This window comes from Marmota flaviventris, chromosome 4, assembly GCF_047511675.1.
Source record: "Marmota flaviventris isolate mMarFla1 chromosome 4, mMarFla1.hap1, whole genome shotgun sequence".
In the NCBI taxonomy this organism is placed as follows: domain Eukaryota; kingdom Metazoa; phylum Chordata; class Mammalia; order Rodentia; family Sciuridae; genus Marmota; species Marmota flaviventris.
In genome coordinates this window covers 166,453,769-166,472,036 of record NC_092501.1, presented here as the reverse complement: position 1 = coordinate 166,472,036, position 18,268 = coordinate 166,453,769, and the positions used below count along the sequence as shown (strand labels likewise).

The window sequence follows — 18,268 nt, the reverse complement described above, 5'->3', positions numbered from 1 at the left end:
TCTGTCCCAGTAGTAGCCACTAACCAGGCCAGTGGCCTGTGCTTCCCAGGGCCGGCCTCTGGCTGCACTTGGTTTACCTCCCCACTCTGCCACCGCTGCCCTCGCCTGTCATCACTGGGCCAGCACGGCTTCTGAGTGACCGTGGGTTGCCTGGACCAGAGGGCCACTCAAGCCCACGCACACATCGGAGCCACAGGAAGCTGCCAGGCCACTGCTACAGGCTGGCCCCTGGCTTCCCACAGAGCAGCCCCAGGGCTGTGTTCCTGAGGGGAGCCTGGTGATGGCCATGCTGCCGTCAGAGCCAGGAGCTGGCACCTGCTGCCCTAGCACCTGTGGCAGGGACAGGAGGGCCAGGGGCTGCAGCTCGCCCCTGGAATGAAGGAAGGACTATGTCCAGGAGTCCGGAGGGGAGGCAGTGCCCAGTGTCTCCTCTTCCTCGCCTTTCTAAGGATCAGGCACTGGGCAGACACACAGTGAGCTGTCCCCACCTCCCGGGGCACTTGCTTCCCTAGTCATGTCCCCACAGACCCTGAGAGGAGGTCTGTTCCCGGCTCACACACGGGAAAAGCCCCTGCAAGGCCCACGTAGCACAGCTCCCCGGACATCAGCTGGGCCTCCCACCCCACGCTCTGCCCTCAAAGACAGGGTTCCCATAACTCCTGCCCCGGAGCCAAACCAAATGCAGGGGCGTGACTTCAGGGAACAATTAACATGCAGAGTGCAAAGGCAGAGTCCGCCAGCAGCGACTCTGACCTTCAGTCCTGGGGAGGGACAGGCCACTGTGCTTTCCCCCAGGAGAGCCAGATGCCTGGGCCCAGGGGCAGGTCCAGATAGCAGGCCTCTGCCAGGGGGTGGGAGGGCTCACGGGTCCCAGGGTTTCTGACCTGGTCCTCCCAGGCTCACACCCGAGCCCAGCACTGTCCAGAGAAGCCACTGCCCCATGGACTGTCACTATGGAGAAGGCTAATCCTCCTAGGATGCACCACAGAGAAAACATGAACACAAAACTGAAAAGAGTCCACGGGCTTCACACTAAGACACGGCAGATGACCACGGAAGGCTGGCGTGTGCATCCGTGATCCCGTAAAGACAAGGCTTCCACGCAAAGTTTCTAACTGCTCTCACCCAGGAGTGGTCCAGCACCAGGCTGGAGCCAGCACTCACAAGCCAGGGGGCAAGCTCCTGTTCACGGCTCTTTGGAAACTTCTGGGAAGGGTGCCCTATTTTCTCTGACGGTGAACTTCCTGTAGCACAGCCCCAGCACAGCAGCCATGCTGAGCCCACAGGCTAGTTAGGGTTTCAGAGGATTCTTCCCGTGTTAGCGAGGCTCACTCACGTAGCACTCGGGCAAGACCTCAAGCTGCGGAGCCTCCACTCAGCTCTTGGCGAGGAAGGACACCAACTCTGACCAGCGGAGTGGAACCTTAACATGGACAGACCTCCTGGAGCCCTGGACTCAGCCCACCGGCTGGACCGCCCAGGCCAGCATGCGAGTTACCTGTCACCTGAGATAGCTCGGGGCACAGACATGGGGGGCCGGCCCCGGTGCCCCAGAAGGAAGGGGCCCTGGTGGCCCCATGCCCCAAGGACACCAACTGCCATGGCAGGTCAGCATCTGTAGCCATAGCTGAGTCTGGACACCAGGCCCAGAGTGCATCTTGACATGGGGACGTTACTTTATGGCTTGACTCCCCATCCAAGCTGGCAGTGGTGACGTGGCAGGTCCCATCTCCACGGTTGCTGGAGAGGAAGATCAAGTCACAGGGAAAGGTCTCATCCTCCTTGACCATGACGATGTCCCCAACCTGCAGGGCAGAGAGAGGGGCGGTTGGCCAGCGCTCAGCCTCTGCGATGGCCTGGATCCTTCTCCTGCAGCCAGGTATCACAGACACGGTCACAGATCAGAGTGGTCCTTCAGAGTCAGGAGCACCTGCAGAGGAGCATGCACGCCCCGAGGCAGGCGCCATGTTCTCATGGGCTTCCTAAATGCCTGACAGCAAGCCTTCTGGAGCCTGCATCCGCCTCAAGGTGGGGAGAGGGGCTGTGGTCATGTCCTGAGGTACACACCGACCCAGGGCCTGTCACACTCCCTGTGCCTTGTGCTGCCCCAGGGCAGGACAGATGGCAGAGCCTCAGGAGAGGATGGGAGGGTGCAGCAGGCCAGGGCAGGGCCAGGGGTTCATGGAGGGTGGGGACGCTAGGGCTGGAGTCTAAGCTCACGGTCAGGATAGGCCAATGCTGGGGGCCAGCCACAAGGCTAGGAACAGGTGCTTCAGAACATAAGGCTCTAAAGGGATCTGCTTAAATAATTCAAAACACCTCTAAACACGGCAGGATGTCTGTCTCTGCCAGTCCACTGAGAAGTTATTCAAAACGCTCTTGTAGACTGCTATCCTATTGATTTACAGCAGGCACATGTGATTTAGACTAGGCCCACGTGATGCGAACCAGGCACACACACACACGTGATCTAGACCAGGCACAGGTGGTCTAGGCCATGCACATATTTCAGCGGTCACTCTGAAAACAAGGCACATGTGATTAGAAACAGGCATATGATTTAGACCAGGTACACATGATCTGGACCAGGCAGGCATGGTCTAGACAGGGGCACGTGTCGGCTGTCACTTACTCTCAGCTTCCGGCTCTGCTTGCGGACGAGCTTGCCGTGCTGGATGAAGTGCACGGGACACTGGTTCATAGCATTGTCGGCCTTGTGACGGAGCCAGTCCTCGTAGCCCTGGAAGCCAGGCAGAGGAGAGCAGGTGTCAGTCACGCCTCCCCTAAGCCCGGGGGTGGGGTCTCCAAGGTCCAGCGACTGTAATGAATGTCTTACAGCTACCCACTGCCCACACCCACGACACACCCTGGGGACCAGCTCCTAACAGATGAGCAAGTGATCAGCCTGTGTGTGACACACCAAACCCTGCAAAGGCTCGCTGGGGCGGCAGGTGCTGGCCAGCACTCCCGACCCTGCTGCCTGCTCTCCCGGAGGGTCTGCTCTCTAAATGAACTTCCAGACTGCCGTGGGGGAGAAATATAACTCAAAGTAACACCAGGGAACTCTCAAGGGCTCCTCACAGTTTATATTAAAAAGCAAATCCAGACATCCTCACATCGAGGCCTGGACACCAAGGAGGAGAACGTGCAGCCCTCACCTGTCCTGAGTGCAGCTCCACCCCACACTGCTCCAATCTAGAGTGAATCCGTACATGGCGCCTCCAGGGCCCTTTCCTCTAATGGCTGGGCTCACTGCATGTCCCTGGTAACATGCTTTAGGCTTTAAAAAAAGACTCACACTGAAAAAGCACAGCTTTGTCAGCACAAATTTGAGCATCAAGAATTTAATTAGAAATTGCCATTTGTAAATTATCCAGATGTCTCACATGAAAAACTGACCCCAAAAACACTGAATCAAATCCACAGGGTTCATCCGTTTGCAGCAGATAAAGAACTTGTGTCTGCAGTGAATGGAGAATTCTTACAGCTCACCCATACAAAAGGAAGCCCATGTAAAAGTCAGCAAAGGGTGTGCAGGTATTTCTCTAAAAATGATGCAGAAATGGCCAATGAGCATGTGAGAAGCATCACTGGCTGCTAGGGACACACCAGTCAAGCTGCCACGTCACAAATGTGAGGACGGCTGTGGTCAGGAGCTGGCACCCAGCACTGGCAGATCATGGAGCTAGCAAAACCTGCCTGCCGGTGTGTGACGCATGGCGTGGGAGCACTCAGGGACTCCTCGCCACCACTCAGACCACAGAGCAATTCCGAGGCGTATGCCCCAAGGAGCGAAGCCTTGTGCACCCATCAATGTGTAAGATATACAATTATTAAGTGTCAGTTAAAACAAACAAATGGGAAAAGAGACCTATATCCACCCAAGATGCACACACGTGTTCTAAGCAGCATTCGCCACAGCCCAAGGCGGAAGCCCCACCCACCTGGCCTCAGATGGTGGGTGAACTAGCTGGTGCACTGTTCATATTAAAAAGCATTGTTTTTTTGAACTAGCATCGCTTGTGATGAAGCACCAGCACCCCAGGTGGATAGGGACCACACGCTGTGCGATTCTGCAGGGCGTAGTGAGTTGGTCTTTGCCAGGGGCTGGGAGAAGAGGAACCGCAGGATGATAGCTGATGGGAACAGGCTTCTTTTTGGGGTGACAAAAGTTTTCTTGGAGTAAAGAGTGCTGAGGATGTACCACTAAGCTGGGGAAAATGCTCAGTGAAACCTACGTTCCCAGTGTCAGTCCTGGGCTTCACCCATCAGGACGGAAGGACACGCCGCACCTCAGGGGTCAGCACTCCGTGATCCACACCCACCACCTGCACAGGACATGCAGCAGCTATGTCACACAGCTGAGCCAGGGACCTCTCTGGTTGGCTCAGAGCACGGAGACCAATCATCTCAGATGGGGGCACCAAAAACGCAACCAAAGCTCTCATTCTGCCTCAAGCGTCAACCTGAAAAGCTACGGAAGTGAACTCTTCCACACGCCAGCTGCAACAAGCGAGGCTGCCTTGCTTCGAGTTTAAGGTGGCATTCACGACAAAGCCAGAGGCAGCCTCCCTTCCCGTCTGTGGCACTCTCACCTGTTTGATGGCGGTGACAGTGATGACAAAGAACAGCGGGAGTCCACTTGTCACGGGACTGGTGGGTGTATCGATGATCAGCTGCAATGAAAACAGCCAGGGAATCATTCTCAAACAGCTGCAGCAATCACAGACAGCTGATGACCCCGCTCCACACCAACCCCACCACCACCTCCACCTCCACCTCCACCTCCACCACCTCCTCCACCTCCACGCCACCTCCACACCACCCCTACAAGTATCTCCACTACTGCTTCCACCACCGGAACTACTATCTCTACCATCCCCACCACCACCTCCACCTCCACCACCACCTCCACCTCCACTTCCACCTCCACCTCCACCTCCACCTCCACCACCACCTCTACCTCCACCTCCACCACCACCTCCACCTCCTCCACCACCACCTCCACCTCCTCCACCACCACCTCCACCACCACCTCCACCTCCACTTCCACCTCCACCTCCACCTCCTCCACCACCACCTCCTCCACCTCCACGCCACCTCCACACCACCCCTACAAGTATCTCCACTACTGCTTCCACCACCGGAACTACTATCTCTACCATCCCCACCACCACCTCCACCTCCACCACCACCTCCACCTCCACTTCCACCTCCACCTCCACCTCCACCTCCACCACCACCTCTACCTCCACCTCCACCACCACCTCTACCTCCTCCACCACCACCTCCACCTCCACCTCTACCTCCACCTCCACCACCACCTCCACCTCCACTTCCACCTCCACCTCCACCTCCTCCACCACCACCTCCACCACCACCTCTACCTCCACCTCCACCACCACCTCTACCTCCACCTCCACCACCACCTCCACCTCCTCCACCACCACCTCCACTACCACCTCCACCTCCACCTCCACCATCAAAACCACCTCCACCATCACCATCAAAACCACCTTCACCTCCACCTCCACCACCACCTCCACCTCCACCTCCACCACCACCTCTACCTCCACCTCCACCACCACCTCTACCTCCTCCACCACCACCTCCACCTCCACCATCAAAACCACCTCCACCATCACCATCAAAACCACCTTCACCTCCACCACCACCTCTACCTCCACCACCACCATGAGAACCATCTCCACTACTACCTCCACCATCAGAGCCACCTCCATCACCACCTCCACCTCCACCACCACTATCTCCACCTCCATCACCACCTCTACTTCTACCACCACTTCCACCTCCACCAACACCTCCACCACCACCTCCATCAACCTCTACCTCCACCACCACCTCCACTTCCATCTCTACCACCACCACCACTCACCTCCATCACCACCTCCACATCTACCTCCACCACCACCTCCACATCTACCCCACCATCAGAACCACCTCCACCACCACCTCCTCCACCATCAGAACCACCTCCACCTCCACCTCTACCCCCACCTCTACACCATCACCACCAGCATCTCCATTACCACCTCCACCACTAGAATCACTATCTCTTCCACCACCACCACCATCTCCACCCCCTCACTACCGCCACTAGCATCTCTACTACCACCTCCACCATTAGAACCACTATCTCCTCCACCCCACCCCCACCTCCACACCACCCCCACCAGCATCTCTACTACCACCTCCACCACTAAAACCACCATCTCCTCCACCTCCACCACCACCACCACCACCAGCATCTCTGCTACCACCTCCACCATTAGAACCACTATCTCCTCCACCTCCTCCACCAATACCACCACCACCACCACTAGAACCACCATCTCCACCTCCACCACCACCACCATCTCCACCTCTACACCACCCTCACCAGCACCTCCACTACCACCTCTACCACTAGAACCACTATCTTCTCCACCACCACCACCACCACCTCCACACCACCCCCACCAGCATCTCTACTACCACCTCCACCACTAGAACCACCATCTCCTCCTCCACCACCACCACCTCCACACCGCCCCCACCAGAATCTCCATTACCACCTCCACCACTAGAGCCACCATCTCCTTCACCACCACCACCACCACCTCCACCTCCACACCACCCTCACCAGAATCTCCACTACTACTTCTACCACTAGAGCCACCATCTTCACCACTAACCCCTCCATCAGAACCACCATTTCCACCTCCACCATCAGAACCAACATCCCCACCACTACCACCTCCACCTCCACCACCATCTCCACACCACCCCCACCAGCATCTCCACTAGTCTCCCTGAACCATCTCTACCACCACCACCCCCGAACACCTAGACCATTTCTACCTCTATATCTCCCCCATCAGCATCAGCATCACCACCACCATCTCCCAACTACCCCCATCATCTCCACCTCCATCACCAGAACCACCATCCCTACCACTCCACATCCAGCTCCACCACCTATACCCACACCCGCACCGTCACCTTTACTTGCCAACCCCCTCATTGGCTTCTACCTACTTAAAGCACTTTGTGGAGCTCACTTTACCCTCTGACAGAGGAGCATTGGGCAAGAGGCACGTGGCCTGTTCTGCTGGCTTTCACAGATTACAGTCATTTTGTGAAGGGGTGTGCTGAAGGAAGCCATGTGTGGTAAGTGGCAGAGACCCAAATCTGGTGCATGCTCATCTGAAACACTGCCTCTGGGGTCACGCTTCCATTGCATTACTTGGGTAATTCAATGTGAGGGAAATTGAAAACCACTGGCTGGTATTCTGTATGACAGAAAAGCTGGACGGTGTTCTTGACAGACGTCTGCTCCCCAGTTCATGCCCCAGCCATGCTGTCTCTCTGTCTCGTCTCTTAGTCTCTTCCTGTTTCTTTTATTTTGGTTCTGGGGATTAAACCCAGGGGTGTGAGCTACATCCCCAGCTCTTTTTATTTTTTATTTGAGACAGAGTCTTGCTAAGTTGCTGAGGCTGGCCTCAAACTTGCCATCCTCCTACATCAGTCTCCAGAGTTGCTGATGTCAGGTGTGTGACTTCTTTGGATTTTCTCTGAAGTACCACACACGCAGAAAGAGAATGAGCGGGGCAACGTGGCTGGGCTGGGTCCCCCCTGGGTTCCAGGAGAAAGGTGTAGGACAGTCAGCTTGGACACATAGTGATCCCAAGTGTTTTAGCTGAGAAGGGTCTCAGAGAACCAAGTGAGCGAGCCATGGTCACGGGGCACCCTGTCCTTGCTCTTTATTAGAAGCCACACGTCGATTACTCATGAATAAAACATCATCTATCTAATTTACATTTGATGAGACAGAAAACAAGATGGGCCTTACCTGTACCAGAAATATGATGAGAAAGTAAAAGTTGGCTATTCTTCTGAATTGTTCAAATAAGTTCTTGGGTATGAAGTTCCAAAACGTGTACTGCGTAAAAGAAAAGCAACACTAAGCGTCGGGATGGTTGTGCCTTGTGCAGTGTCATTCCCACCACACGATAAGGAGCCCAGATTTCAAAGTGCAAAACATTCAGTTTGGACACAAAACTCATAATTCAAAATCTGATAGAGTTGTTCACCATTTATTAACTTGTTGACCCAAGAAGCTGCTAAAACAGGATGTGCTCTCCAAACCTGCCCCGCGTTGCTGCCTGATTCCAGGGAACGCGGAATCAGGCAGCAACGTGGGGCAGGTTTGGAGAGCACATCCTGCAGACTGAACTGCAGACCCGATGGAGAGCGGTTCTACATGAAGACTCTCTCGGATGCTGCGTAGGCCACTCTCCCACAGCCTCCCTTCCCTTGCTGCCTCCTGCACGCTGACCCAGCTGTGTGACCCAGGCTGGTGGTGGCAGGTGCACATGGCAGGGGGCCACGTCCATGAGGGCAGGTGAGGGCCCGTCCCTTCTTGGCAGGCGTAGGGGACCAGCAGATGGTTCCTGCCTCTGGTTTGCTCTGACCGTTCACTCAGCTCTTGTGCTGAGAGCAATACCTCAGATGCAGCTGACCTACAGCAAGCACTGGGCTTGGGAACTTGCAAACTCGCATCTCCCCCGACTGCAAGCGGAGTCAGACCAGGCAACTGAAAGGCCTGCACATCCTCGCTCACAGGGTCTTCAGGCGCTCTGCTCCCACCCTCAGCTGAGAGCGCAGCGTGGCCTCTGGAGCGGGAACTCGGCCTGCCTCCGGCTGCACCTGGCAAGCCGGCTCTGGCCGTGGGACTGGACGGCAGTGCGGCTGACAGTGCGCCACCTGCTTCTCCTGCAGTCACGCGGCAAGGAGACCAACTAAGGAACTCTGCCCCGCACCAGCCAGGATGGACGCGAAACACCCAGAACTGGCCTGAAGTCTCAGCTGCTCTTGACCTGAAATGGAGCCAGCCCCAGTGCCCACATGGCTGTCCCCAGAAGGCTCTGAGGCCTGAACCCTGGTCCACCAGGAGGGTGACCGACTCACGCGGAATGGAGGCGTCTTTCATCTGTGATTGGGAATAGGGACGTAAAGGGCAGAAAGCCCCCGTGGCTGCAGCGTGGCTGTGGGAGCTGCAGGATCACCGTGAAGCACTGGAGGGCAGGCGCAGCAGAGGGCCTCGGGCTCTGCTGCCAAGCCTGAGTGTCTTCATGAGTACTTTGGGAGTAAGAAGTAACATGGCCTATTCTATTCTGCAGGCACCAGCAGAATTAAGTCAACACACTTGTTGAGAGTGGTCCACGGCCTGGGAATAGTCATTTTAGAGCTTAAACGATAGGACAGACGTGGAAGTCACTTATGCAAATACAAGTCACTGAAACATCCCTGTGTCTACCAACGGGCAGAGGTACCAATGGGCAGAGGTGCCCCTGCTTTCCAATAATGCAAAGTGGCTCAGCGTTCCTCAAGGCCAGGGGTGGCAGTGCAGACGCAGCACTTTAACTCTGCAGCCTCCTGAGGGCCAAGCAGGGAATGCCGGGGTCTTGTGGCCTGAGGTGGACTGGGGCTTGAGGCGGCCATCACCCTCCCGAGTGCCGGTCTCCCCGGGGGTGCTGAGGCAGGACAGGCGGGGCCATGACGGCAGCTGTTTGTTCTTTCCTCTTCTGCCAATGCGTTCCCCAAAGGAACAGAACCCGGACGCACCACGGGGCAGTGCTTCCCCAGCCCCATCTACCAACAGTGAACCTGCCAAGTGCTGTGTGGGGCACTTGAAAAGTCCTAGCCAGAAGTTTGCTTTTATGTCGAAACAAAATGTTCTCCCAAGAAGATACAGAGACGTCGCCACCCACACTCTCCAAATCCAGACACTTGTGTGCCACAAAGTGAACAGCACCTTCCACACCCCGAGCTGTTACCCAAGAGGAGGCAATGATGACTGCTCAAGTGCTGCTCAAGAGTCCCCCTAGGTTCCAGGGAACCGATGCCGCCCAGCACCCCAGGGCACGCCCTCTGCTCCTTCCCTTCCCTCCTGGACCTGGTCACACAGGTGGCTGTGTGCATGCAGATTTCCCTTGAAACTTCCCGTCACCACCTTCGTGGCCCTGAGATCAGGGTGCCCACCGCCTCTTGTGAAGGTGAGGATGACTTGGTGGGCAGCCGCTGGCGAGCGCACCCAGCTGAGACGGAAGCTTCTCAGGCTCTTCCCGATGGGCCGTGGACCACTCTTGACAAGTGTGTTGACTTAATTCTGCTGGTTCCTGCCTGAGAGCTTTTGGGCATGAAGGGCCCTGGTCCCGAATCCCCGCCCAGCCTGGGTGTGGTTTCCTTAATCTAAACCCAGGCCTGGCCGCTCTGGCGAGGCAGGGAGGGGGCAGGGCGTAGGGCCTCTGGGCCAGAGGGCGGTGGGCACAGGAACATTTAAGAAGGAAAACACAGCAGAGTAGGCTAGCCCTGGGACACCTAGAGCGCCAAGGGGCAGGGGTGGGGGCCACTGCTAGGCAGGTGGACAGCACAGCTCAGCTCTCCCAAATCCCAGGGTGCGGGTCAGCGAGGAGCCGGTGCTGGCAGCGCCCCAGCGGCCTGCACAGAGCTTTTTGCCCTGAATGGGACATGCTGGTGGCCGAGCTCTGTGCCTGGGGGAGAAGCCAGGCCAGGGGAGCTGGGTGGCCAGGGCCTACGACACATTCCACACAGGACGTGGCACTGATGGTGTGCGGCTCACAGGTCTGCACAGGGTCCCCACAAGTGCCACCAAGCTCTGCTTGGCACGCGTACTGCGGAGACACTGGTCTTAGGAAACATGCTCATGAGGGGTTCAAATTTCGGGCCTCCTGGGGGCCGGGGAAGCACATGTCAGCGTAGAAACCGTGCTCAGTGAGTGCTGGCGAGCGTGAGTCCTGAACGAGGCCCGGTGCGCCTCAGCGGAGCCCCCTCAGCTCACTCCTGCATCTGGTATCGAGTCTGTGACCACAGAGGATGTCATTTGGTTGGGATTTTGCTTTTGAGCATTGTATGCACCCCCGTCGTGTTTTTGGAGATTACAGCTACTATGATTCCTTGACGCTGCTGTTGCAGGTGGAATAAACCCACGGGAAGGGCTCCGAGGAGCTGGCCTTCCCTATCGTAAAGCATCGTTGACAAATGTGGGTGCCCACCCTGGATGCCACGTGGGCACCGAGCAGTCTGCGCAGGCTGACGCATCAAGGAGTGGACGAAGCAGGTCTGGCTCTGGGCCCCAGGGCCTACACCTCGGCACACCACATGCACGCTGGCAGCCGTGAGCTCAGAAAGCACCAAGCCTGCAGCCACGTCCCTGGTCAACTGTGGTCACGCGGGCCAGGGCCAGGGCTACCTTGGAGGAGACGATCCTGTTGTCAGGGTATCTCTGTGGAATGTAGGCCTCTGCTCCCGGAGGCGGCTCCTTGTGTCCCACGTAGATGGTCCTGCTGTCCACCCAGTTCTCCTCTCCTGCACACTGTGGGCAGAAGAGAGGGTCCGTGAGCACCTGGGGATTGCCACGCAAGTTCCTCCTGGGCCCATTTGTCTGAACCAAGAGGGTCCCACTGACCCAGAGGGCTGCAGGGAGGACCTGGCCCCACTCCAGCCTCAGCACTGCTCCCTGCCCCAGAATGAGGGCATCTGCTCCCCGGACAGTCCCCCAGGTGGCACCCGGGGTGCTCCCCGTGGGGTGCTCCCCGCATGGCTGTGAGTGGAGAAGGCATGGGCTGAGTTTATGCGGGAACCTGACAGCAACATCTTAAGGTTTCAGGAAAGAAACACACTTTCCAACAAAATCAGAACACAAACCCTGACTCAGCCATCAGCGTCACTCGACGAGGCTTTCCTAGGAAGAGAGGACACGGGCCTGACGGAGGCCAGATGCTGAGCATGACCCTCAGGGGCAGCAAGGAGCTCTGAACACATCCTTCACGCCCTGTCCAGCCCGACCACAGCCAGAAAGCAGTGGGGACCTCGGCCACCAGGGGGGTCTGCAGCCCTCACCGCTGGGCCCTCCTCCTCTCCTGCAGGGACTTCCAGACAGCAACCTACACTGGGCCCAGCCAGTCCCATCCCCGAGGGCACAGGCACTGCACCAGAGATGGGCAGAGGCAGGAGCAAAACACAGGCCACACACCCCGCCCGGGGACACCTCCATCCCAGGCCCGCACCCTCCCTCACCTGGCCTTCATCCCTGCACCTGGCCTTCCCACACCTGGCCTCAGACCCCAGGCCCTCCCACACCTGGCCGTCCTCCCTGCACCTGGCCCTCCCACACCTGGCCACAGACCCCAGGCCCTCCCACCCCTGGCCTTCGTCCCCAAGCCCTCTGTACCTGGCCTTGGACCCCAGGCCCTCCCACCCCTGGCCGTCCTCCCTGCACCTGGCCCTCCCTCGCCTGGCTGTCCTCCCTGCACCTGGCCCTCCCACCCCTGGCCGTCATCCCTGCACCTGGCCCTCCCTCGCCTGGCTGTCCTCCCTGTACCTGGCCCTGCCACCCCTGGCCGTCGTCCCTGCACCTGGCCCTCCCTCACCTGGCCGACGTGTCTATGCTGGCCTTCAGTCTTTCTTTCTCTAGGACCTGGCTTTGGGAATGTCCATGCTCCAACCCACGAGAGGGATGGAGACAGGAAACCTTCGTATGTAACTAAAGCCCAACGCTTAGAGCCAACTGATGCCCAACCTCTGCCCTGCTTGGAACATGGCAGGTTGAAGCCTCGTCCCGTAGACTCAGGAGTGGACAGAAAAAGGAGACACCTCCAAGAAGAGAAGGAGCAGCACAAACGCTGCACCCTGGGGACCTTTCCTCTGTCCTCGCTGGTGGTGGCTTGGCTCCAGGAGTGGCCGTGAACCTCGCACCATGACTCTGGGGCTCAAGGGTGCACACTGGGAGCAGCCACCTCCTGCGGCCTCCAGCCAGAGACAGCCCACCGCCCCAGCAGGAGGCAAGTTGTCCGTGTTCATAAGCTGTGCAGTGGGTGCTTGCTGCTGAGTGAGTGTGTTAGAAGCCACTCAGCTGTGACTCCACTAGCGTGCCACCCAACTAGTGGGACACCAGCGACTGCAGCAGGGCTCACCAAACCCCCAGTGTCCGTCCACCGTCAGCCACACCCACATCAGACAGAAGTCAGCCCTGCGAAGGAAGCAACCGTGGACGGCCTCTGAGATGGAAACAGACGCAGTGCCCAGCAGTCCCCTCCCGGCTCCTCGTCCCCAGAGGAAGGACCCAAACGCTGGACGTTAGAGAAGTCACTTCACCAGTCTTCTCAGCTCAGCAGCGTGGCTGCAGCACAGAACTCAGAGATGAAGACAGAGAACGCCTGGTGAGGCCAGGAGCCCCCTAGAGGGTCCCACCCAGGGCCCTGGAGGGCAGACCACCCAAGTCACTGCTCTTCGCACGGCGCTCAGACTCCAGGACTGCCGAGCAGGACGCTGGAAAGGAGGGAACGGGAGGGGCTCCTGGGGGCTCAGCACCTCGGGGGGCTGGGCTGTCCTCTGCTGTGCCCGCAGGAGCTCCACTGGACTAGTGGGGGAGTGACCATGTGGGGCTCCTCATAGGGACAGCAGTGACAATGATCTTGTGAGCTCAGGGGTGACTTCCTCAACATAGCCAATCTGGGGCCTAGAGGTGCCAGCTGACCTGGCCACAGTAGGCCAGGGACGCAGCCTAAGTCGTGCTGCACAGAGGAGCTTTTGCATTCCAGGGGGAAGATGTGGGCAGCCAAGCATGGGGCTACCAGCCTTGGTGTCTGGCTGTGTCCCGATGGGCTCAGTGACACTGCTCGGCAAGGTGGCTTGCACCAATAGTTTCATTGCAACAGGGGCTCAAGCTGGGCACCAGATGGTCTGTGTCAATACCAAGGGTCCTGAAGACGAGGGTCAGCCCGGCTGTGCACACCACTGTAAGGCAGCCACGCAGCACGTGCCCGAGGGCGGCCAGCTCCTCACCAGCCCCACTGTGGGCGGTTCTGAGACAAGACCAGTCCACCAACTGAAACACCTGAGCTGCTCCCAGCGGGGCCAGGGCAACACCACATTCATGGCAGCCACAGCAAGTGCCCCCATGAGCTCCACCAACCAGGCCCGAGGAAAGGGGGCACATTCTCCCGTGGCACCCACCGCCTTGGCAAGAGGCAAGCCTGAGCCAGGAGTGCAGAACGACATGTGGACTCCACATGGCAGGACGGGCAGAGTGGCTGTGCTAATGGGTCCCCTCTGGGGCGATGGCGTGGCTCTCTCAGCCCCCGCTGGCCCTCCGTCCAGCAGATCCGCGGTGCACTCCAGGACGCATTCAATATTAACTCCCACTGTTCCGAGCTGCGGAGGCTGGAAGCTATTGCTCCCCTACAGACTGGGTGAACAGCTCGCTCGCTTTAAACAGAACCTGGTGTCACTTCCCTTTGACAGAGAGTAATGCCAAACCAAGAAGTACCTCCCAGAAGGCCTGGGTCACACACAAAAACATCCCCAACAACTGACCAGCAAAACTGCCCAGCTCAGCACAAACATGCTTTTCTAATTAGTGAGAGTACCTGGCCAGGCTGGCCATGCAAGCTTGCTCACAATCACTAATTAATAAAGAACTGAAAGAAACAGATCAATAATTCCCAGAGGACGACGCAGTGATGGGTCAGAGGACTTTGCCCTGATGGAGAACGTGAAGGATGGGGACTCGCTGGCAGTAGAGTGGAGCAGGGACTGGCTCAATGGCAGGCGGGTCCTGGGACCCACAGACCTGGCACCAGTCACCTGTAAGCAAGCAAAGACACCTAGCAAGATGACACGGCCACTGACGCAGAGCTTGCAGGGCCAGCCAGCATTCTGGAAACCTGCGGGACAGCGGGAGGACAGGGCGCCAGCATCCCTGAGGCTCTGGAAACCTGCAGGACAGCGGGAGGAGTGCCCCAGGCCTTTCAGCAGCCGGCAAGGAGTTCCTCCCGACTAGGGTGCGCTGAGGCCAGCAGCCCTGGCTTCCTGGACTCCGCCAAGGCCTGTGATCTTCCCTCTCCACTGAGTTGAGAGACAGCGCCTCTCAGGAGCTGTGGGGCATGCCTGGTTCTCACGGGTCGGCAGGGCTGGTGTGGGACAGTGGGGTCTACAGCAGGCTCGGTGCTCAGGGCGCCCTTTCCTCTTGTGTGTCCAGGGACGCCCCATCTTAAGTCATGTGGGTAGCTTGCTATTCCTTTCCTACTGTCCACTGCCTAAATTTTTAAAAGAGAAGGAAGTGAAAACTTTCAAATGATTTTAAAACCTGTACTTTAAATTTATGTCTATATAAAATTCATCTGGTCCAAATATGGCAGAGGTCTTCCCATTGGTGAAATCCGGTGGCTTGTTTCTGTTTTGTGGGAGGGAATCATTTTACAGGAGTGGGCATGTTTGGAGAAGTGGGTACAGCCCTGGTGATCAGGGCCCATGACCTCAACCCACAGGACGATGGACTAGGCATCTCTGGTCAGCTGATGCGATGACTGCCTGCCTGTTTGGGCCCCAGCTTCCTGCTGGGACCAGCCAGGGGGCGTAGACACACCCCAGACCATCACTTGCTTTTGCTCTTGCTTCTGTATCATCACTAACATAGACTCCACCGCTCACAGAGGCTGTCTTTACCGCCTGTCAGTCCGACCCGCCAAATCCAGCAACTGCGTGCCCATGAAGCACTCTGATGTCATAGATGGTGACACGTCCTCGGTACAGAGCAAGCCACAGGTGATTAAGGCAGTTATGGTTCACAAACCCTGAAGGCCAAGGGCAGGTGACGCCAGGTGGATGTCGGACTCTTGCTGCCGAGGCCCACCCAGGCAGCAGCTGAGAGGCTGTGGCCTGCAGCCCTACCTGGGAAAGGAGGCAGGGAACCCCACCTCACCAGAAGGAGGGCAGGAGAAGCTCCTCGTGCCACCTCCCAGGGCAGGGAGGAGTGGTCCTGCAGGGTCTCAGGACTGTCCACTGAAACTCAGGGGCCACTGGTCCAGTCTGCCAGGGTCCCCCAGGAGTCCAAGCAAGGTCCTTGGGGCTTCGTGGTGGAGCCGTCCCTTACAGAAGCACTGCAGCCACATGTCTGGCCAGAGCTGGTGCCTGCTGACACAGAAGCCACTCTCAGTGTCGAAAGACAACGGGAGAGACTGGTGGATGTGTCCCCAGCAGTCTGCGGATGGCCTTCGAGCTCAGGCAGAGGGTGCGAGGGGAAGGCTCCCAGCGTTGGCTCCGCAGGCAGGAAACTGGCAGAGCAGGGCTGCCGGCCGGGAAGGGACAGGTGCGTCAGGGAGGCGACAGGCAGGGTGTTCCTTCTGGGGCGAGGGGATGGTTTAAAGTCTATGTAACTGGCCGAGGCACTGGACTGTACTCCTGAAATGGTGGCTCTTCAGACAGGTAGCCCACCTCGGCAGGTCAGGAGGGCTCTGCTCTGCACGATGCCCCGCCAACCTGGAGGCTTCGGCTCCAGGGCCTTGCTTTGCCAAGGCCACCTCCCCTTCCCACCTCCTCAGCAAAGAGACTTTCGCCATCAGGCAGGGCTGTCTCCTCGCAGGGAAGGCTTTGTACAGGGGAGTTTTGTCTGCGTTGCTGGGGACGAGCACAGGGGCCCCTAGGCCAGTGCTCTGACCAGCATTTCACAGTGGGTGAATTCAGTGTGTCCCTGGAGAGGCCTGAGGACACTCCCAAGGAAGGGAAGCAGGTGGTTCTGGGCCCGTCCTTCCTGATCCTGGAGGCCCACCAGTGCCCCTGAGCTCACCCGGGCAGTGGGAAGGACAAGAGGGCTCTAATCAAAACTGCCTCAGGGGTGGCTGCGTTGCCAAGTCACCAGGCTTCCACAGTGGGTCCCGCCTCTGCCAGCCTCACCCTCAGCCGACTAGGATGGGGCCCTGCAGGCGACGTCAAGCACAGCAAGGCTGGAAGCTCAGAGGACCAAGTCTCCAGTAACAAGCTGAAAATCAATCTGAGCCAGGGTCAGTTGCCAAATGCAAGTTTTGAATTTCAGCTGAAACAAACAAGTGCACTAACTGAATTACACGCAGGGAGAGAACACAGCACCAGCAGCCCTGTCTGCAGGTCAGGGTTTGAGGTGGCAGTTTCGAAATTCATGGGCACCTGGTGGCAGAGCAGTCCCTGGCTCAGGCATCACAGCATTAAGCGGCAGAGCTCTGGAAGGTCGGAGACAGCACTCACTCGGGTCCTAGAAGCAGCTGTCCCAGGCTCCTATTCCCACCCAGGTCACAGGCACTGGGCACTCTGTCTTCCTGAGGCAGTACCCAGGATACCTCCGCCTCCTGTCTGCATGGGGTAGCCTTCACTCTTGAGTTGAAGGACCCATTGGCCACAAGTGACCCATGCCCAACTGGAAACGTCCATGTTCCACTCCTATGAGGCCCCAAGCATCCTTCCTGTGGCTCTGCTCACCTCGCCAGTGCCTAAGGCACATCTGGACTCAGGCAGGCCCAGGCCAGCCGTGCACAGGTGAAGCAGGAACCTGACCACACCTGCCCCAGTTCCTGGCTGGTCTGCCCTCGACCGCCACAGGGCTTCCCTTCCCACAAACCTTGGATATCTGCAAGGATCTTGTTGTCATTTTTCGGCCGTGAACATATTTTTAATCTCAAAATCACTCAGATCAGGAGAGCACATTGCTATGTGGAAACCGACACTCACTGCCCTAGGTCATGATCTACCAGATCCAGAGCCGTATAAATATTCACGACGACTCTGCTTGCCTTGTTGTGACGGTGCACAGTGACAGGAGTGGGTGTGTGTCCCCAGGGTCCAGGCAGCGGACACAGCCGGACAGCAGGAAGGGCCGGCGATGGAGGGCCAGCAAGAGCACCCACTGCCGAGCGGCAAGCACGCTTTGGGCCCAGAGCAAGCATTGCAGGCGGATCCCTGTCGGATGTGCAGTCGGAGCACAGGAACTGCCGGTGTCATGGGATTCTCTGACGTGTCTGTAGGAGCCGAAGCCGCCAGGGCTCCACAGCTCTAGTCCACCACCACATGGGAAGGGACAGCAGGGGGCACACCCTGGCCCGGTTTCCACCGGGTGGCTTTGAGTGACTTCAGAGAGAGCACCATGTGCCTGGTCACCGCTCCTGCAGAGGCGGGGATGGCACAGCCCAAGGCAAACGGGCAGGTGAGGTACCCAGGACTGTGGCTTCCCGTCCAACAGAAGGCCAACACCCTGTGGTCACACGTCCACGTGCTCAGCTTGTAACACGTCCGTGACAGCACTTGCACACGCCACGGAGGCACCTCTCTCCCCGGGTCCAGGGGTCTGAGCTTCACTCTGCCGAGCCTGGCGCTGGCTGGCCGGGTGCCGTGAACATGGGCATCTGAGGCCAGGCTCCTCGCTCCAGCACCAGGA

At 58.1% G+C, this 18,268-nt stretch overlaps 1 protein-coding gene across 1 annotated transcript in view; it reads right to left on the bottom strand.

The window, feature by feature from the left end:
• Positions 1–18,268, bottom strand: part of Atp11a (ATPase phospholipid transporting 11A) — a 112,596-nt gene that overhangs the window by 48,489 nt on the left and 45,839 nt on the right. Inside the window, 5 exon segments of the mRNA XM_071611650.1 lie at positions 1,677–1,805; positions 2,633–2,740; positions 4,596–4,676; positions 7,853–7,942; positions 11,276–11,398. Of these exon segments, the coding sequence (XP_071467751.1) occupies positions 1,677–1,805; positions 2,633–2,740; positions 4,596–4,676; positions 7,853–7,942; positions 11,276–11,398 (531 nt within the window).